Source organism: Zeus faber, assembly GCF_960531495.2.
Source record: "Zeus faber genome assembly, chromosome: 10".
Taxonomy (NCBI): Eukaryota; Metazoa; Chordata; class Actinopteri; order Zeiformes; family Zeidae; genus Zeus; species Zeus faber.
The window spans coordinates 20,063,982-20,086,929 of record NC_137199.1 but is presented as its reverse complement, the minus strand read 5'-3'; the positions used below and the strand labels follow the sequence as shown (position 1 = coordinate 20,086,929).

General features: G+C 43.1%; 1 protein-coding gene across 1 annotated transcript in view; it reads right to left on the bottom strand.

Annotated features, from left to right (window-relative positions):
- unc5a (unc-5 netrin receptor A) overlaps positions 1 to 22,137 on the bottom strand; it is a gene marked incomplete at both ends in the record, with an annotated part of 139,947 nt that extends 117,810 nt beyond the window's left edge. The window contains one exon of the mRNA XM_080008183.1: positions 22,050 to 22,137. Coding sequence (XP_079864309.1) covers positions 22,050 to 22,137 — 88 coding nt within the window. The remainder of the gene's footprint in view (positions 1 to 22,049) is intronic.
- Positions 22,138 to 22,948: the final 811 nt, after the last annotated feature.

Genomic DNA, 22,948 nt, shown 5'->3' with positions numbered 1-22,948 from the left:
TTGGCTACAAGGTGCCGAGCAGAAAAACATATCTTAAACTGTCCCAAGGTGTCTCACCATTCTGTGTCATCCCACTGCATTAAGTACTAGTGGGTTTACGGTATATAGCTCATATCATCATTATGGAATACAATATTTGTGAACGGGAGACCAATTTGGTAATTTCTGGGCCATAGGTAAGCTGCTTACCTCCACCTCGAGAAGTAGGACCAGAGACTCTGGGATAATTCAATAAGTTTAGCTCTTGGAAATACACGTAAATATGCCCTCCTGTATTTTGCAACTGCAAAGCCACAAAAAAAAAAAAAGAGTGAAATCCATGATGACAAACTGGACAGCTGTTGACCGGGAACGAGAGGGGGCGAGGCGGATTAGGTCCCGGTGCAGAAACACTTCTCAGCGACTCAAGACTCACATGGATTGACGGGCCATAGGGGCCAGGGCGGACACGGCCGGGGGGATAGCGGACGGGCGCATTAATGCATCATTCGTCAGAGCGCCTCACCCCGCCTTTTGCCGCAGTATGAAAACATAACTGTAATGAAAATCCTATCGATTGGGGGTCGCTTTCTTTTAGATAAATTGTGCTCTCTCTCTGACGCTTAGCCGTTTGAAAGGCTGATGTTCAAAGCACAGATGAAACCCCCTGAGGCATCATCAGGTGCTCCACCATGACAGCACAACCTTGCACCAATGCAAGAAAATGACCTTTAATAGACAGAGCGTTGTCAGACTTAAATACACTAATCACTATGGGAAACCTCAAATAACCCAATTGAAAAAAAAAACAGACAGAAAATAAACAATAATGCTTTTTTCCTCTTCAAAGAAATTGACCAGTCTCAAACTATACTATTATATACTATACCATTATTCAGTGAGCTTTGAGAAAATATCTCCACTATCTTACGGAGAAAAAAACACTTATCTTTAAGTGGAATAAGTAGCTTTTAAAGAAAACAATGGACTTCTGATGCTGATCCTCATGTTGCGAATGCAATGTTTTGTGGACTGTTTCCTCAGACGATAAGATTATGCTTTTATCACAAATTGCCATTTCCCCCGTGTTTAGAAATATAAGTCTCTATATTTTCTCTGATCTCGTACCTGAGTTAATCATACCCACGGTAGAGCCTCTGCATTCTGATTGCGTTTTTGTAAAAGTAAATTTTCATGCAAATAAATGTTTCACTATTGGTACTATATATACTGTAGACCAACCTCTTCACCTGCTGAGTCCTTTTAATTGCCTGGTCTCCGCCATCAATTCCATTTCCTGAAGAAATGAAATCATCTCACATGGTGATTTCGACAAGAACTGGTTCGATAAGTCTTCCAACAAAGAAAAAATATATACTTAGTAGTCCAAATGTTACCCAATGAATTCATGAGAACCACCCCTAGAACTCAATCTCTGCCTGACTGGATACTTGTTTCACACCCAAATAGAATGTTAAGGGTAGGTGGTATGTCTGATCGCTTCATCGATCACTTGTCATCACTGAAGTGATCACTTCCATGCGCATTGCTTATCGCGCATGGAAAAACCAAACGACCTCAATTGCCACCAAAACAAAGAAATTGAATATAGATGGATTTATTAATGACTTGATCGCTATTAACTGGGACGGATTTCCAATTAATACCTAATGTACGGGATGCCTGGGATTTTCTGAGTTCATTTATATGCGGACAAACATGGCCTTGGAAAACTGCGAAGGTCAAGGGTAAACATCTCCCTTGGATCAGTCTCTTTAGGCAGAGGGACAAAGCATGGTCCGACAGGGGACAATACTGATTGGGAAGCATACAGGCAGTTAAGACACATCAGCAAGACGAAAACCCTGTAATGTAAAATCGATCTACTATAAATAATGCCTTACATGTGATTTTAAGAACCCTAAGCAATTCTGCAACAAAATAAAAAACATGATAAATACATCAGCTAGACACTCTTTTAATCAAATATGAGTTGCCAATTCAGAACTACATGAGTCTTTATCTATTGCTCAAGCATTCAATCAGCATTTCTCCTCTGTCTGTTCTATCTTATTGCCCAACTCTTATCTGACTGCCGACTGTCTTAGTAATGTTTCACGTTGCTGCAGTTCTTTTTCCTTGTTCTTTTGGGAAAGTTTCACCAGCTGAATTCAGAGTGCCATTAATGATTTCAACGTGAACAGTTGTGCTGGACTTGGTGGTTTAGAAAGCGGGTTTTATTATACAAGCTTCCCATCTTCTTATGGATCAACAAGCTGATTTATTCAACCTTTCTTGCAAGCATTATTCCACACCATAAAGGTGCCGATGCACTTGATCTTAACAATTATAGACCTATATCCATTCTCCGTTCTATTGCTAAAGTCCTCGAAAAAATTAATTTATAATCAACTTTCACGCTTTCTCAGTATTAACAACATCTTATCACCATTCCAATCTGGTTTCAGTCATACTGCCCTACTTCAATTCACTAATGATGAGTTCTCCGCTGCAGACAATGGTGAACTCACAGTTTTTAATGATTTAACCAAAGCTTATGATTTTGTTGATCGCTATCTGCTATTAGATAAACTCCACGCTATCAGGCCTTTCAGAAAATGAAGTTCTGTGGTTTAATTCATACCTTCATAACAGAAAACTATATGTCGTCTTACATGGGAACAAATCGGATCTGTTGATTCAACAAAGAGGTGTGCCCCAAGGTTCAACATTGGGATCACTTCTCTTCTCCATTTATGTAAACAATTAACCACCATTACCATCAGTTTGCCATCATTTAACATCAATATACCATCATTTAACATCCAAACCTGATATGCCACCAATTCAAGCTTCTCTTCAGCCCGATTTCAACATCCTGCAAGATTGACTTTCACATAAAAAAATACTGCTCAACCCCCCCCCCAAAAAAACTGTCCTACTGTATATTATGATCTTTGGTACCAGACTGAAACTTATATCCAAACCTGGTTCTTGTGAAATAACTACTACTGCCGGCATTCTTTTGCATAAAGTTGATCATGTTGAATATCTTGATTCTGAACTCTCATTTAAATCTCAAATTGACCATGTCTTCACTGAGGTCAATTTTGGAATCAGTGTTTTACATCGACCTCGAAGCTGGTTCACACGCAGTGTTGGTGGGAAACCTGCCTCTCAATTTATACTTCTGGTTCTTGACTATTGTGATGTTGTCTATCAACACGCATCCAAGACCTCGTTCCTCTTTGGACGGCATATAATAGACTCTACACACATGTCCCTGGATGTCCTTTTCTCACTCATCACTGATGTATGGTGTATGATGTATGATGTACTTAAGATAGCCGTCCCTAATTGTTAGAAGACACATTCACTGGCTTCAACTTATATTCAAATGTATTCATTTCAACTGTCCTCCCTGTTTACAGCAGTATCTTGTACTTTTTACTTCAAATGATCAGGTCAGGCTCACCTCAACTCTGTTTCTCTGTCCCTCATGCTAAGAAAACATTTGTCAAAAGGATGTTGAAAGTTCCAGCACATTGGAAGAATGTATCTGTTGATATCTAGTCCATTTCATCACTTCGCATCTTGAAGGTTGCACTGTCCTCTTACTTTGCAACGGGCTGCTCTCGTCAATGAAGGTAACTGTATATTCCTACTGTATATACCTGATGAATATACCCGACTGCATCTGGTGATCCACTCACACTCACACTTTTTCTATTATTGGAAACTCTTGCCACCTTGTGGTTGTAATGTTTTTAATGTTTTCATTAATTAATGTATGCGGTTTGTATTTGTTTGTTGTTGTTATTATTATTGTAGTTATTCTGTCACTCCTCTGTTGTATGTGGTGTTTGTGATATATGTTGGGACCTCCTCGAAAACGAGATGGTACATCTCAAGGAGATTATCCGAATAAATAAATTTGAATGAATGAAGGCTAAATGATTAATGACTAATTAATGATTAATAAATGACTAAATGATCCAAATGAAGTATTATTTTTCTCTATTTTCTTTTTTCTTTCTTAGATCTCTGAAGTGCACAATTCAATAATCAGCATTACTGATTATTTATGAAAAGTAGGAAAAAAGAATAACGGTTGTTGATGTGAAACAGTGAAATGACAAACATTTTCTTTGTTATTTTCTTAAATCTAAAAACTATCTGTGTCCGTATCCTATACTCTTCCTCGCTTCTGTGACCTAAGAAGCGTGACATTCGGAAAATCAGCGGCAACGATCTCTGAAATCTGAGGCCATACGAGCGGTCATTAGGAAAAAGGACAAGGGTGGGACTATTTCAGAGTCCGGGGAATGCGGTCAGATCCGTGGCCCCTGAGGGGAGACAATGGCTGAGCTGACATGCGTGAAGTGACGAGACGGACACCACGGGCGGATAACCATCGCCCCCGTGCGCCATCCCCCTGCATTTCTAAATTAAAGATGGGAAGATACCAGGGCGGCCATCGCTGTTTGGGATCTCCTGGCCTCTGCGGTGGTTGAGGTAATGGGACCGAGAGGAAATAGATCAGTCCCAGCATCTCGGGGTCAAGGGTGTACACAATGAAGTTATATCACTGATGTCTGTTCCTCTGTTATTATCGGGTGGGTGTGTGCGTGTGTGCGTGTGTGTTTGTGTGTGTGTTTGTGTGTGCGTGTGTGTGTTTGTGTGTGTGTTTGTGTGTGTGTGTGTGTGTGTGTGTGTGTGTGTGTGTGTAAGGGGGGGGGGGGGGGGGGGGTCAGAGGTGAAACGTGGTTTTATGATGTCATAATGCTAAAGGGTCAAAATGTTGATGCTTGAATACCTAATTGAAATAGTGTCATTCTGAAATCAAAATTGTTCCAATCATGGGTATGATAAAATCTTCTTCTTTCGGCTGCTCCCGTTAGGCACATTTAATCATAGAACGAAATGGAAAATAGAAAATGAAAAAGGGTTCAATTTTCCATGATATTATCTTTAAGAATAAGAAAAATTGTATTTCTTATATAATAGGAAAATGATTTTTTTATTATACATTTTCATATGCATTATAAGAAAATTAATCACTCTGCAACTAATGCATTGGTATTTGGAAGGGAGATTTGGGTTTGCGATTGAGTTGATGATTAAACTATACACTAGCCAAAAATAATAAACTCTCCCACCAGGAAGGCTGAGCGTTCAAGCTAATGAACCTGTTATTTAAACCTGTGGACTCGGTGACAGACTTGGCCAACTGGGGTGAAGAATTCAAACCGAGAAACATCAATTCTACCACTGTGCTACCAACTGTTTATGGTGAATAACAAGTTGTGTGCTTACGTGTGGGTGGAGACTGTGAAAAATGTTCTGTCTCTTCCCACAAGACACAACTTTTCATCTGCAAGTACAGACATACAGTGTGTCGTATGAAAAAAAAAAAACTATTATTTTTCAGTTCCGCACGAAGCACTAAGCAACATAAAATGGACAATATTTCTATACGGCGCAGGTAGCAGCCTTCCCTTGGAGCGAATTAAAATCAAAACAAATACAACACCCTCCAGAGATACTGCAGTGTGTGTGTGTGTGTGTGTGTGTCTGTGTGTGTATGTGTGTATGTGTGTGTGTGTGTGTGTGTGTGTGTGTGTGTGTGTGTGTGTGTGAGAGTGTGTGTTCTCGGCGGGCGTCGGTTACACACTATTTCAGGAATGCGCCGGTATCAAACCCAATAAAGCCATCAGCAAAAAAAAAGGAAAAGTGAGAAAATAAAGCTCAGAAGAAGACAAGCAGAAACATAAGCTCTGGCTTCAATAACCCGACATGTAGTGGAATTAGCCCGGATATTGTGGCTAAACCTGTGGGATTAGGCAGCGATCATAGGGAGAGATGGCCACGCGGGCCAGCGTCCATGCTGTGACCCAGGAAACACATATGATGAAAGGATAATACCACTCCTCCTCTGCCTCCGAAGGGAAAAACTGACGCGAAACACAGCTCTATATCGACTCTGAAAGGCATTCTAGTGTTGAGTTTCCTGACATAGAATTGATTGGATTTTCTTATAGCTATATATTTTTTTCCTTATAATATTTTCTTTTTATTTATTTTATTATTATTATTATTATTATTATTAGTATTATTATTATTATTATTATTATTATTATCATCAATAATAATAATATAATAATAATTAATACTTTGTTATTTTATATTAATTTCATTTTTATTAAAGAGGGACAACTAAATCTAAAGGAATTTAAGATGTTCAGCATGTTTACCCTCGAAAAAAAAACCAATTTTTCCATTCAGGCCAGTGTTATGACCGTAAGTGTCACCGAGACGAAGATGCGCCGTGACATCACTGGAGCCAAGTGCTGCATTTCCGTAATGCTTTGCAGAAATGTGACACCTACAACATTCTGATTCGGGGGATCCATGACACACACTAACCACCGAGACTTTGTCCCAAAAGAAAATCACCAAATTGAAAAACAACATCGCGCATGCATTAAAGCTTGGCATTCAAGCCACTGTAAGTCGACTCGAATTCAATGGCCGACGACTCTCAATCGTTTCCCTCCCGCTAGTTGCCGGCATTTGCCGCGCGACGACTGAAGAAGGGAAAAACAACAAAAAAAAAAAAGACAGATGAAGCAACTTTTGCAAATGAGCTTGTCTTATCCAATCCAATTAGTTTTGGATTGTCACCGCGTATGGATGTACGGCGCGGAAGCATCATTAGCGCGGCGGGGGCAGAGACCTGGGACCACACCGAGGTGAGAGGAGCGACTGTTTTTCAATCACAGTTTGCTTTTACGGCTCCGTGAGACGCCGCCGCCGCGGTACAGTAAACAAACGTGCACAGCCGTAGTTGATCCCCGTCTCGGACTGTCAGCGAGAGTAAGCGACACAACCCTCCCAGCGAACACATTTCACTCGACGTCCCGGCAAGCGCGAGACAGAAACCAATGAGAGACTGTACGCTCCTGCTGCCGGAGCTGGGTGCTGTGTTGTGTTGACGCTCGTGTGTGAAAACAAAAATGCCACGGCGCGTTGATGACAAAGAGACATTTGCAGATTAAACTACGTTGACCAGACGGATATCTGTAAAACACTAAAATGTCCCGGTTTTCAACATCCACTCCCAAATTGTCCCCGTTTTCAGCACAATTTAAATAATAATAATATATTCTATACTACATATATTATATATACTGTGTAGAGGCAAGCAGAAAAGAGCATGTACCAACAAACCACTAGAGAAGTGGGCGTTCATCAACACGCCCACTCGCTCACTGTGAATTGTGTGCTTTAAGGCATGTGTGTGTGTGTGTGTGTGTGTGTGTGTGTAGGGCGGGCGCTTCCTATAGGCGACGCCGCTGCGTGTGCCATGCCTCCCCGTTACCTTGTTGAACGAAACAAAACAAAAGAAGCTTTGTGCATAACCGGGACGCTCTTTCAGTCACTGTCTGGTGTCCTAGATTAAACAAACAGCTTTTCAACCGAGACAGCATAAAAAAAAAAAAACATACTGACTTCACTTGAATTCATTGATTTAGTTGCATTATTTGCATTCATTTATTTGCATTATGGAAAAATCCATACATTATTCCTCCGTAGATCACGTTGTGCAGTGGCACCTTCCGGCTTTAACCTTCTGCATACATCCTGCAGCTCAACATTCGTAATTCAATCCTCCACCAATTTGAATCTATCTCTGCTTTGACAGGCCTGCGTGGTCGAACCCGCGCGAGAAATCGACCTTGCCGCAATGCACGCGGCCGTGGGTGCTCGCAATCGTTGGCGAATAGACCCCAACCCTATTCACGCCGACGGCGCTTCTTTTCTTTTCTTCCCTAGTCTTCAGGCGGCGCACACTACGATTGTTTTTTTGGTTCACGCCTGGTGATGACACTTGTATAGCTCCGCACCGTGCGTCACGTGTCTGTCCGTCTGGGAAGGGTAACTAAAGCGCGCACCTCTAATGGAGCCACTCTATTTCGCCTCGGCGGAACCAGCCCTTTGTTCCTCTTAGCACAATCTGGAGATGCCATTAGTGGCGCGGTGAGACAGTGATGTTCAGTGACAGCGAACGACTTCTCTGGTCAAGAGAGTGGCCCCGAGTCATAAGAGTGTCACACACGCCCTCCCCCCGCCGTGACGGAGCGCAGCCCCGGCCTTCCTGATTTCATCTTTGTTCTCGCTACCTCAAAGGCACGCAGCTAATTGTGAGACAGGGGTCAGGGATGGAGAGCAGCCCCGACCCCCGAACAAACCTCCAGCCGCTGTTGTCGAGACGCACCGCCAGGGAGTCAGAAGCAGATACACAAATTAGATGAGAGCGAGAGAGAGGGGAGAGGAAGTGGAAGCGCGCTCGTTTTGCTGAAAGTGGCAGTTTTCGTCTTTTTTTATTTTTTATTTTTTTTCCCTTTCGTGACTATTGTCATCACATTTGGGTTTGAGCTAAAAGGGAAAAAAAAAAAAAAAAAAACCTGCAGAAATTCTGCAACTGTGTAGCGGCTGAGCGGCATGATAAGAAGAGAGAAGTTACATGGCCTGCGTGGAGCTGATAACTCGGTCTCAGCATAAATCAAACACCTTCTGGCGACTGAAATATTATTTTTTATTTTTTTTCTGTTGGCCATCAGAAGTCGAGGAGTCTAGAGTGAGGAAGTATCATGCCCCCGAAATGAAATTCTGCAGACGGGCCCAGTCTTTAAAGTAAAATGCTTATGCGATGTTTACCAGCATTATAGTGGGTCTAAAGGTAGCATATTTTCCACACACGCTCCTCTGATTGGTTAGGTAACTCCAAGGCAGCTCTCATGACTTGCGTTGTTGGTAGATTTCGGTCGCCGAATGGCGTGCTGTCCTCCAAACCGATCTGTGGTTATCTGACACACACTGGACACACAGCTCGCGGTGCGTTTGTGGATCGTGCAGTGTGGGATAGACCACAAGTGACTCTATAGGCGGTTAATGGGTTTACTTGGCTGCATCACACTTGTGGGACCAAGAGGCCCACTGTTTGCTTTTGGATCTGGCAACTTCCACTCGGCTGCGGGAGCATTATGCATCAGCGCCGGCTGCACGGACGATTAGTTTGAGAGGGATGCGCACGGATCATGCATTTGGATTTCACGCTGAAAATATCGACAGCAAATATATTAAACACTTGCTGTATGAGGCTAGATATATATTGTTATAAGAATTTTATGTCTATGTTTTGCTGTGCCTTTCATATTAACCTTTGTACGATGTATGTGTCTTCAGCTAAGCTCAGCAGAGTTCATGTCCAAAAAAAGGACACTCTCTGTGCAAAGAGGAGAAAAGCAACATGTCTCAATCATCAAATACAGGAACCTCAAAAGAACATCTGTCACAAAGAAACCGTCTTATCGTCATGACCCATCCGGAGGCGTCGCGACGACTCCCGACCTCTAACGCAGGGGTCGGGAACCTTTTTGGCTGGGAGAGCCATAAAAGCCAAATATTTCTAAATGTATTTCCTTGTGAGCCATATAATATTTAATAAAATTGAATGCAACTTAATGCGTGCATTTTTTAAGTAAGGCCTACATTTTTAACGTATAACACATCTCTGAGTACTTAAAAAAGCGCTTTATATAATAAATTTCTCTTTATTCTTCATAATAATATTGTTGTTATACTGTAGCTAACAAATAATAAATGAAATACGTTTTACCATAATGCGACTTCTGGTGCTGCATGGTTTTGCTGGTGGCCTTGTAGTCTGCTTCATACGTAGTGAGGTTAAGGTTCATGCTGCGTTGAGGCTTCCATCAGTTCAACGTGAGCGTAGGTTGCTCTTAATGTTTCTCAGATGCCAGAAAGACTGCTGCTCACATGCGTATGTAGAGCCAGACATGGTCAATACGGCAATACCCACACGCTGCATTGTGTGCTATGTGACGGGAAGCTCGTTCCGAGTTTTAAGAATCAGCTGGTCTTCAGGTTCAAGTTCAAGTTCAAGTTCAAGAGATTATTTGTCACATACATATTGAAGTTTTTTCCATTTCTGTCCACTTGTGTTCAGCTGATTTGTCCAACTCGAGGCAGGGAGTTTTCTTAATGTTTGTCTGTCTTACAGAGGACATCGGCGCACGGGCTGGTAAGCAGCCCAGCAGTGGAACGCCGTTCCTCCTGCGCCCAATGGGATCATTATTATCCACAATTATTATAATAATCCTCAGTGATATATATATAATTGTGGCCTCCGTGCCGCATATTAAAATGAATAATAACACTCTCGCCATGTGGGCGCACCACGGCCAGAAAGACTCCATCTCCCTCTCTAAACCCTTACCTGTGGGCAGAGACTCCCACAAGTTGCGCCTGAGCAGAGACCGAGTGGCAGGGCACCGAATTTTGAATTTTATTTTAAAAATTGTTATTTATCTTACCTGTTGACACAGCACCTTCAACTGCTTGGAGGCGCCACGACATATTACCGACCTTCTACACCAATGCCAATGGGGATAAGTCATGAACACTCACCGGTGGATATCACACACACATACGCACGCACGCACGCACGCAGGCAGGCACGCACGCACGCACGCACGCACACACACACACACACACACACACACACACACATACCTGCTTCAAGTGCACCCCCGCACCCTCCTGGTTGCATTCCTCTCCTTTCCTCCTTCATTTACTGCCATAACTATGACAGGGAGAGGCCCCGTGACCAGTTGTAGTTCCAGTTTTCCTGGACCTAATTCACTGTTTTTCAATACATGTTGTCGTCCAATGTTCATGTTTTTGAGTAAATGTTGTTTGTTTCTATTTTTATTTGTCTCACCTGTGGCGATTCTCCCCCTCTTGGAGTAGTGATCAGTTGTTTATAGACCCAAACATGATAAATAGTTCTCTAAAGAGTGGGGTTGGTGGTGGTTCTCCATAGCCAAAAACTGTGTTCTTGTCATTCTACAGGTCGTCCACAGGACAGAGTTATTGCAGCAGTTCTTGGTGATTTAAGAATTAATAAAGAGTGGCATTGCAGGTTGAGAACTTGAACTCCACTTGCAGACTAACTGTGTCCTGCATGCAATGGCACAAATTCTCTGTGATGTATGCCCAGCATGCTGACAGCACAGGTTAAAATAAATAAATAAATAAATGTAAAAAAAAAAAAAAAAAGACACAGAATAATTATTTATTACTTGTTAATTGTGATGAAAAATTTAAGCTCAAAATTGTCTGCGAGCCATATACCATCATCGAAAGAGCCATAATTGGCTCGCAAGCCATAGGTTCCCGACACCTGCTCTAACGTCTCGTCAGTTTCGCCACTCCGAAGAAGACTGTATAATAAAGCTCAGCTCTCCACAGAGAAGCGAGCATTTCCTGCTGAAACTGCTCCTCTTGTACAAGATTAAATACGCTACTAACCTGAAGTATTGGTCTCCGATTTCCTGTGAAATGATCAGTCCGTCCACAAACAAAGTTTAAAACTAAATAGTTTTAACATATATATTCTTAAATGTCTGTATCCCATCAGATACAACAGATGTAGACAGGCTTTAGAAGCTGAAATCCAGTTGACGGGGTGAGCCCCAAAAATGACATTTTCAAGCGTTTTTACTTATATCGTCCCAGAACGCATGGCTGGCTAATGTGTGCCATTGATTAAGGTAATGGCATTTGAAAGGAAGGACATGCTTGTGAGAGGGAGGTTGAAGCCTCCCGAGGTAAAACATTTGCATCTATTCATTTAGCAGACGCTTTTGTCCAGAGGGACTTACATGAGAGGCTAGACACAATCAAAGCATACAGCAACCATTGGAGCAACATCGAATTTAAGTGCCTGTGCACCCGTTGCCATATTCAACCAGATTCAAGTGCAAGATGCTGGAAAGAATCAGAATAAAATAGTTTGTTAGTATTTTTCTTTTTGGTATGTAAGTGCAATATAATAAGTACTCATGTTAGTGCATTGTCAATACAACAATATAAATGCACGCTGAGGCTTTGTTGTAGCATTTGTAGAATTAAATCTTTCAGAGCCTTTGAGTAACAGCACCAAGATATTGCTTTATAAGACGATTGTAGCCTAGTGCACTTAGATAACGCTTTATTTTTTTTAAATAATATAATTATAATACATATATTTTTTATTACTTATTATATATATATATATATATATATATTATTTTTTTATTTTTTTTATTTTACAAATTACCCTTGTGCTGATAACAATGTTCAGAGCCCACCCGGTACATCTATTATTCAATCTATACTCAAGTAAGGATGACAGAGTAAAGCCATATGCTGCGCTGCTGTTGCACAGGAAGTAAAGTCAAATAAGTACACTATGGAAGAAAATAATTATGCAGGCTTTGAGTTTAAAAGCAATCCGTCCAAGTTAATTTTATCCGGGAAAATTTGATCTGAAGCTAGCTAAGTACTTCTTAGTTCTTGCAGTCTGTGTCACACAACAGCAGAGCTGTTCAGTTGGACATCTTGTTTAAAAATTTCAGCTGGGAAAAAAAAAAAAAATATATATATATATATATATATGTATATATTAATGAGAGCACTTGAGCTCTCAATGAAGGTACAACAGTATCATAGGAGAAAAATAGGTTATTCAGTCACACACCCATTCCCGCAGAGTTTCGCTGGTGCACGGTTAATTCAGAAGGGTGATGGTAACCTTCACTGTAGTCAAGTGTTTGGGTTTGTTTCAAATACTCAACAATTGCTTCCATCTGTGTTTTTGATGAAAATGAAAACTGTGGCTGGCCAATCAGAAAAACTCCACTTCACAGCAACGCTTGAAGAAATCTTTAAAAAAAAATCATTTCTGAGGTTAATTGAAGTAAGAACAAGTAATGATTTTTTTCTGAAATTCAACTTTAACGATGAATCCTCAGACATATTATCACACATATTACCACTAAGCTCCCACAATACTAATGAATAAAAAAAACTGCTAGTCAGGGGTGTGTTGTGTGTGTGTGTGTGTGTGTGTGTGTGTGTGTGTGTGTGTGTGTGTGTGTGTGTGTGTGTGTGTGTGTGTGTGTGTGTGTGTGTTCCTGCGGTGGGTGTGTGCGCACCCACACGAGTGAGTGTGTGTGTGTGTGTGTGTGTGTGTGTGTGTGTGTGTGTGTGTGTGTGTGTGTGTGTGTGTGTGTGTGAGCGATTCCACTCTCTAACTGTTTCGGAAATGGTGAATTGCCTCTGTGACTCGTGAATGTAGAACTTAATTGAAACATAAGGATAGCGTTTTACAACCTCGGAGGCTACTTAATCACCTGCACCGTCTCCTAAAAAACGCAGCTTGGAAATGGATTCCCTGTGACCTTCGTTAACTGGCAAAAAAAAAAAAAAGAGTAAAAAAACAGAAAACTCATATTCTCACGCTAATGACTCGCTCTTATTTGGTGTTAATTGAGCGCCAGATGTCAGCGGAAGATAAATCAGGAGGTTTGTTGTTGCTCAACAACAGCGAAAAAGCAAAACTTAATGTCCGTAACGTGTGGAACATGCTCGAGTCGGAACTTATTTGGTCGAAAAATTTTACTGGAGAGAACAAATTGGGAGAGCACACGGCCTCGTCCTGAGCAATGACAGTTGGTGCTACACCATCATTGTTGGAACCAGAATCCCAGCAGCAGCACCAGTAACAATACCAATACAGTACCAATACAATACCAATATTGGTACCAATACAGTACCTATACAATACCAATACAGTACCAATACAGTACCAATACAATACCAATACAGTATCAATACAGTACCAATACAATACCAATACAGTACAAATACAATACCAATATTAGTACCAATACAGTACCAATACAATACCAATACAGTACCAATACAATATCAATACTGGTACCAATACTGGTACCAATACAGTATCAATACAGTATCAATACCAGTCTCTTTCTCATAGTTGGCAACGTTTCACCCATAACTGTAGTGCAAACTGTAGTGTTGGAAAACTTGGGTGAACAACATGCATTATTAACAGGTTGCTAATAATTCATTTTTAAATTGGAATATAAAATAATCACCACTCCCTTCCCCTCCCTCTCCCTCTCCCTCTCCCCCTCTCTCCCTCTCTCTCTCAACCCTAAAACCCGACCATAATGCGTTCTTATGTGAGTCGGAGGCGGGGTGAGGGCACGCGTGCACATTTCCAAAAGTCGCTTTAATTGAAAATTAATCGAACGTTAACACGTTCCACCGCCAACCGATGGAATGGTTTCCCCGAGATTTCACATCTGATCGCCCTTCCTAATGAGAATGTTCTGTATCGCCAGAAAATAATCCTGATTACAGGCACAGGGGTTCACCTTCGCAAATGCGTTCTCAATAACGCAATCATTGCAGTCATCGATCGTCGACATACGTTAAGTGTTATAATTCTCTCCAAAACTAATGCTGAGTATCAAAAAGCAAAACATAAACAAGTCACCTAACTCACGCCTGTGGTTAAAGTATGTATGTTATATACGGAAAAAATGATGTGTACGTAAGTGGCGGCTAAAGAAAATATGTAAATCCAAAACATTAATCAGTGCAATTGCGTAATCCACTCTGAAATGCAAATACAAGCGTCAAGAGACTCACAATGAGAGATGGACAAAACATTTGAAATAGGGGCGGCTCAAGACCACCTTTTCATGTCCGAAACCGATGCCAATCCCATACCGATCTTTTTCCCTCTCTTCAACAACTAAGTGGTTAAAAATACATTTGTCTGGATGGACTTTGTTTCACCTTTCCATCGAAAAAATGCTCAAACTGTGAAACACATATTCTACTCCCCTGAAGGAAGAAATACGTAGCCCCCCCAACATGACTCAGTTGTGCAGCGTCAGAGTACCTCCTCGTTCGGCGTCTGCTCTTCTGGGACCTGAAGCTCGTACGTCTCTGCGGACGGGGACACGGGAGGTGTGAGATCCGCCACCTCCGCTGCTCTTCTAAACACACGATGCCTTTGCCCACCACGAAGACACTGGTCTGTCGGTCGGTTCAACAGGTTTCCATTTCAGCGCTGTGTCCGTCTCATAAATATCAATAATATGTTTGAATATTTGTTGTTTATTATAAGCATAATCATTAATAGAAGCAAATAGTGTAATTTATAGTACCCAAAAGGATGTATTCTTCCGCAATGCAAAGATCACTTAAAACACTGTGACTTTTTATTCTTCTTTTTGTCTTTTATATATTTTTTTATTTTTCTATGCTCTTTCCTCTTTATCTATTTTATGTGAAGCACTTTGAATTGACTCACTCTCTCTCTCTCTCTCTCTCTCTCTCTCTCTCTCTCTCTCTCTGAGTGGATGGGGGCGTGAGCGAGCGGAGGGTGTGTCGCCGTCTCCCCGGAGTGAGTGACTTTAAAACTTTTTTTCTCTCCATCTCTCTTTATGTTTTGAATTTGTTGTGGTGACTGTGTTGTTTTTTTGTTGCAGTGCGTGGATACAGCGGGCGGGGGGGTGTGGGCCTTCACCAGGTCGACGCGGAAGCGGCGGCGTTAAACACGCTGCTTCCCCGCGCGTGTTCCAAGTTGTGACACATCTCTTTATCCGACTGATCGGACTGAATCAGATCCAGTCAAAATCACTGGATGGGATTCACCGAAACTTATTTTCGGATCGGCGCATCCCTAATTTGAAATCCATGTACATTCAAATCCATAAAAACAATGAACAAATCCAGGGCAGACTGTCAAAAAAAAAAGGGAACACCTCGTCGCCTCTGCTGTCATGATTAATTCAGATGTGAGTCAGATGCGTTTCGGCGGAGCCTATAGTGTCCCTGACGACCTTGCCAAAAAGATTACTTTAAAGCTTTGAATCGGTAACGTTTCAAGACCCCGTTTTGTCCACCCAAAAGGGTTTGCTGTGGTCAAAAATACTAACAGAGGAGCTCAAATAAATCAGAGGCTGTTTTAGTTATGTTCTTTCAGGTAGATGAGACTTATGTGACTGAAAAGAAAGCAATCTGAGCGTCGTCGCCAGCTAGTATGATCTACTCCGCATCCCCAGCTATTATCTGAACGTGTTCTTTTATAAGCAAATACAGCGACTAAAAGGTCACCGATTAGTAATGTTGTGTCAATACTGAATTATTAACAAGCTCGCAGCTAAACCGTGCATATTCCGGGCTCGCATCACATGAGATGGGATGCGCTGGGAGACGCCCGGCTCTGTTGACTCAGTTGAATTGCTCGCCTCGGGCGTCGGCGCCGGACACATACACATAATGAGGAAAGGTCACCGTACCTCCCGTCTTGTCAACAAAATCACCTCGAGAGGACAAATCCTGGCTCCGTCTCAGCCAAAAACATCCATCAGACACCCTTGCCAATCAGGCACCAGCAGGGGCGCACGGCAAGCCTCGGGTAATTTGTAATTATGTTATTTTATATGCCACTTGTAATAAGTCTAAGCATAATAAGCATCCATATTTGGTTTGAGGTGTTTGCTCTCTTCAAGGTTGAGCTGGCAGCATCACCTTGGGTGTGTGTGTGTGTGTGTGTGTGTGTGTGTGTGTGTGTGTGTGTGTGTGTGTGTGTGTGTGTGTGTGTGTGTGTGTGTGTGTGTGTGTGTGTGTGTGTGTGTGTGTGTGAGAGAGAGAGAGAGTAAATGAGGGTTTGCATTCATATTTATGTGTTTGTGTGCTTATAAATACATTTTGATTGCTACAGTACAGTGTATTGCCTGTGTGTGCGTAGGCTACTCTGTGTCTACTTATTTGCACCACGCGACCTTAATTCTCTTTAAAATAAATGTGCAGATCAATTGGAGCTTCGTCTCCTTCCCTCTGAGTCCAGGGCATGATGAAGTGGATGTGGATTTCACATCGCTCCCTCGTGGCCCTGGTGAGGAACTATTAATCTGCGGCTCTCCATATCGCATTCAGATGGGCCCTCTTCGGCCGCCACCTGGCCTAAAGTAAAGGCCAAGGAAGGACCCAAAGGACTGGACACTCTCTTATTATGAGCTGAGCCAGGACACCGCTGGGTTCCTAAGCATTTCCCGTGACAGTGAGTGATGGCCAATTAACCAGTGGGAGAAGAGTATTGATCACTCTGAGAATGCGGAAGCCCTGAAAACATCCACTAACGCACAACGTTTTCTTGTGGAACTGGGCAACGCGGACTGAGTGGCAATGAAAAAATATGATCTTTATCAAACGCCATGATCCACTGTCGGTGAGCAGGGCTGCGGGCATGTATTGGACACGTTCTGCTTTCTTGACTAAACTGTGCATCATACGTGCAGCAGCAAAGGAATCCTAAAGCAGCGAGGGAGAGTTGTACCATTTTAACACCAAAATGAGTGCCTGTACGCAGGTTTTTTGAACGCGGGTAAACACGCTAAAAATAGGCAATTGACTTTGTTTCCCATTGCCAGGAGACGAGTATGCCTTTATTTTTTTTTTCTGGTGTGTCACGTTCGACGTCAAAGAGGCACCGGGAAGGGGGCGTGTCATGTTACCAGGGCGATTGTGAAAGAAAAAACAGTAGAAAGCAGCATGGAGTATCCACGCCCGCATGGCAACGCACTGCCGTGGAGGCGGCCGCTGAGGGCCGTCTCTCCGCAAATCGGGCGCGGTCCTTCAGCAGCGAGGAGCGGAGACACTCCTCCGTTTGGGAGGCTGGCTTGGGGTGGTGCTTGAGTGACTCGGAGCCCGGCGGGGAGCGGGGGGGGCGGGGGTTCGCCACGATATCCACACTGAAAACACTTCATGATCCCGCATTCTGGAGAAAAAATTCAATAGCTTCTGATTTTCATTTTGGATTCTAAATCGGATATGAAATGATCGAATGATGCACGACTACTCCTATCTGTTTACGTGGCGACGTCCGGAAAATCCGGAAAACAGGTGAAAATTAGCTTCTAATCTACCCGGGTGTCATGTTTCCATCACTGCCGATGCAGGAGCAGGAGCCAATAAATACCCGTGACTACTGCAGAGTCATTTGTCGCCGGAATGAATGCCAATTGTAACCTTTCCCACTAAAGATAAAAGCCAGATGTAAGTGGGTTTTCGTGGGCTTCTTGTGCAGTGGAAAAGGAGCTTAATCTTTTCACACCATACTTTAGATCGACCACTCGGCTACTTCTCTTGGTTTTGGAATACTGGGGGGGCGAGCTGCAACTACGGTGCCTCAGGCGGAACATTACGGATGTTCGATTGAGATTGACTCGTGGACGTCAAAGCCTAATCTCCATATGTGTGGCATGTTGCATGCTGAGGCAAAACCTCACACTGAGAGACCCAGGCAACACCCAAGGTCAGTATCATGCGAACTCTTCATGGAAAAAAAGGTAATGAAAGAAAGTGTGTGGGGGCGGAGGGGCGGGGCATTTGATTGTACCCTTCAGGGATAGACTGGGCTCCAAAAGCTCATCTTGGCTTTTCACTGGTGGCCTTTGGGTAATGAGGTTCATTGCCATACTCCCAGAATGTTAGCAATGGCAAAGATCGTACAATGATGGAGGGTAATCTCCTAACGCTGATAGGAGGTCTGCGGATGCGAATGAGTCTTGTATGAATTATGGCTCAGTTTCGGATTGGGAGATAGGTTAATCTCATCTCACATCAGGGGTGAAAGGTCAATTTTTTCCCCTTCCCCGCTGTAGACAGACCAGCACACGTTGTGACTATTGCAGCACATTTCAAATCAGCCCCGGCCCCCAAAGCGGTCCTACGTGGACCTGAATCATAGAAATAGGGTAATTCGAACAAAAGGGCAGAGTCTGACAGAGATTTAGTGGCTTTGCTCTGACTGCAGAAAATGACACCTCCTTCTAACTCCTCCCCTCATCGAGGTTCATCGTGCCTGCATCCTCCCTCCTGCCCGCGTCCTTTCTATTGTCCACAAGATTGCCATTTGCAAATGATAAGCAGAATGTACATTTAAAGGCATCTGAGAGATAAGGAGTGTGTCATCTGTTCATTTAGGCTGTTTCCTCTCACCTATGTTTTAATCAATCACAAAGACTTGAAACAGAAAAAAATAAAATTAAATGTTACAAATCTTACAAAATATACAGGAAAAGACAATTCAATTAATCTGAGTTCCCACCATATTCTGGACAGAATACTGTAATAACTAGTAAAGAACCCAGCAAATTAGTTGATCAGTCCTGTGCTCAACATCAGCAATTCCTCCTTATTTTGATTTTGTTAGAATCAAATTAAAATTCTGTACAACAGTACAACATTCCAAACAAGCACAGCCTTTTTTTCTAAAGGCTCATTTCCATTTGCATGAAACATTCTGGGCTTGTCCATCGTGCAGATTTATTGGGTGGGTATCAGGGGTTGGAAAAAAAATTATGTTACATTTATTTCCCTGGGTGACTAAGTTCCTCCCTTCACATATGCCATTTGAAACCATCTCTCAAGACTGCCTGACACAAAAACTGTCTCTACTTAGTAGTAAATTATCACTGCTACGTGAAAGATCGTATTCCTTCCAATGCATGATGATCGTTTGCAGGGCAGGAAAAAAAAAAGTGGTTCTGAAATCCCTCACCAGGAGGAAACTTCCACAATAATTTATGTTAAATGCATCATTCTCAAGGATTGCGTCCTTTAATGAGTCCGTTCGGAAAGACAAAACTTGTCGTAGCTTGGGACAACCTCAGCAGGATTCCCATTCTAAATTGCCAGACGCAAAACCTGCTAGAGCAGCCCTCCATGTGACTGTGACCATCCAATAATAAAAGTAATGCAGGACATACAGGACGTATTGTTCAGGCTTTCCGCCGGCAGTTTTGCAATGACCATCTCCCCTCACCAGAGCAAACATTACACCCTGTAGACATCGCTGCGAGGTGATTGTTCAAACAAGTAGGAAGTGGTCTGATACCAAATCCCAAGCTCCCTCAATGATCCAGACAACAACTCCCTGGCAACGCACCGGCTGGGCGGAGGGAAAACAAAGGAAAGTCAAGGTTATTTGCTTTCTTTGCACGGATTGCTTCATTTTGATGATCTTTTGATGAAATAGCCTCACATTAGTAGCTAACAAACAGACATTTAGATGCAGCCGCATACTAATACGACAGCTGCATACTAAGATACTGTATGTATATATATATACACACAGTGTAAGCACAAATTCCCACAAAACAACACACTGATTTATTTGCAAAAATGATTGAACAGGCACCTACACACACACCTGAAGACACACACAACTAGACAACACAATAAATACACAAACACACACACATACACACACACACTGACATGTAGTGCTGCTGAGGCGTCTCAGTTCTTTGTTCATGGGGAAGAATGCTCACTAGATTACACCCTGTGTCCATCCTGACAGATCACACACAACATGGTGGACAGAGGAGAGGGTCCCACTGGCTCGGGTCTACAGTACATTGGCAGGCCTACCTTTGTTACTAACCGAGGTTTGTTTCCTGGTAAAAAAAAAAAAAAAAAGCAGACAAGTTGAATTTCGCTACTCACAAGCGCAGAGTCAGCAGCTTCTTCTCTAAGCAGAATAACTGGAGGGATCTGAGCTGAGACCGTCGCGGCGCCGATGTGAGCGCTGATATTGGCCTCCGAATCGCTTTCCTTATCCATTTATGACACTCAATCCACTTCATGGACGCAGTAAGGGAGGAGCACTATTTGCGTACCTGGACGGACTTAATGTGCATTAAAATCTCCCACCCGTTGACATGGGGGTGTTTCTGATAAGGTGAAAGGGGGCGTGTTCTGCATTTACCCTTGCAAACGTGTCACTAAAGGCACTGAAAATACCACCAACGCTGTTTACTTAGATTCAAATACACCGTCCCTTAAGTGCGGTTGTTTATTCCACCTCAATATTCATAATAACTAACTAATTAATTCAAGAGAGGAGCCTGCTTAATTCATCACTGTAAATTTCCAGTGTCCTGGAGCAAGAGATGCAATTACACAACTTTTAAAGTGTTTTCCTTCTGTCCACAGCCAACCTAACAGCTGGAAAACAAGCGCAGGCAAATGAAGTGTGAAATTCCAGCAAAATGAAGGTCTATTTTTTTTTGGATACTCACCAGAAAGCGACTAGCTGAGTGATATTACTGTACGAGGATGATTCATGCCATCACAGCAAATTATGAGAAGGTATTTTAAAGAATAGTTGGGTAGTGTTCCAGAGTGCTTTTCTGTGAAGTGGGTCGACTGTTACAGGGGGAACAGTGCAAATAAGGAGATGATTTAAATGTGTTGAAGTGATTGCTTGTAGTCAATGCCTTTTTTTCTTTTTTTTTTTGTTTGTGTTCATTGGCTCTCATGTCAAAATCACGTTGTATGTTTAGTATGACGTTAATTAAAGATAAAACAATAAGAAAATATGATAATAATTAACAAAATTGTACGTGAAATAATAGTATTGAAATGGCTGTGATGTATTTTCTGCAGGAACTATGACATTTCAGCTTTGCATGCAATGGAACATAATTGCCCTGTCGTTTGCATGTGTTCTGTGAATGAAATCCCCATTTGCATGCTATTCGGGGGTGTCTAAAAGGCAAGCTACTATACGATGCATTGCAAGCATTGCTCCTGCAGCAGCGGATCGAGGAGTTGAACGAGTGTGTTCGGCTTCTCCAAAAGGGTTTGCACCTAGTTATTCTACGGCCACCGCAACCGCAGCCACACATGGAACAACGTTCTGCACACAAAAAACGGACCCTGTGAATAGTTAAAACACAATAGTTCACGTGCACTGCACATTTCATTTATGGCGAATGCTGGATCATATTCCTTTATGCCTCACTCTATAACTTCCTATCCACCGAGATGCATTAAATGTGCAGATACTCCTGTATAACCTTGGAAATGTGGGTAATTGTTGAGGAGATGTGGGTGATTGATCGCGATAAAAAAAAACAAAAAAAAAAAAAACGCAACGCCTCATTGTGTGGATGCATACGCAAGCACAACAAGCCCCCCCACACATACACACACACACAGACACACACACACACACACAGACACACACAGACAAAAAACAACAACTTGTCACACGAAATGGTATTTTGCAGTCAACCCGACACACGCACTCTTTCCGAGTGAAAACTCACCAGCGCAGGTGAATCCTGCGAAGATCAGCCACAGCACCAGCATCGGCATCGGCACCGAGCTGAGTCCGCAGCGGACAAAGGGCATCATCTCTCTCCGCCACTACTTCACGACGGAAGTTTTCCGGAGACGGGGCAGGGGGAAAGGAACCACTCGCGGATCGGGGTTCGGGGTCCGAGTGGGGGCGGCGGGTGTCCCCGTCGGAGTTTTCACACACCGGGGGGGGGGGGGGGAGCGGGCGGTCTCTCCTTAAAACAGAGCTCACGCGTCCCCTCCCGAGGCCGTCGGTGTGCCCGCCGCGCGTCTCCGTTGCTCTGAACAACGCATCTCAGGTGCGGCGGAAGCCCCAAAGTGTGTCTGCCTCTTTCCGCGATAATAATGATAATAATTAAAATTAAAAAAAAAAAAAAAAAAGACTACGGTAATACGGTCGCTCAGGATCCCCCCCCACCCCCCCACACACACACTCTTCACTGGGCTGGAGGCGAGAGGCGGTGTTGTTCCCGTGTCGCCCCCTTCTTCTTCTTCCTCTTCTCCTTCTCCTCCTTCTCCTTCTCCTTCTTCTTCTTTTTTTTTTTAATTTTTCCCCCCCCCCAGCGTCTCGTTTCGGAACAACGTCCTTATCCGAGAGGACGCGCGGCGCGGTGTCGGCGAGCGAACATCTGCCCGCGGAGCGACGCGGCCGGAGCGACGGGAGACGCGCGGCGGAGTGGCAAAACCCGGGGTGGAGCCGCGACTCCCGGCGGAACGGAGCGCCCGGGCGTCAGGCTGCCGGCGCGACGTCAACGAGGCTCGGACGCAAGAACCGACGGGAAACGGTTGACACGTCGGCACGGACGTATAAGAGGGCGAGGAATAGAGAATAGAAGCAGAATAACCGAGGGTTCACGTCTGCGCTAAC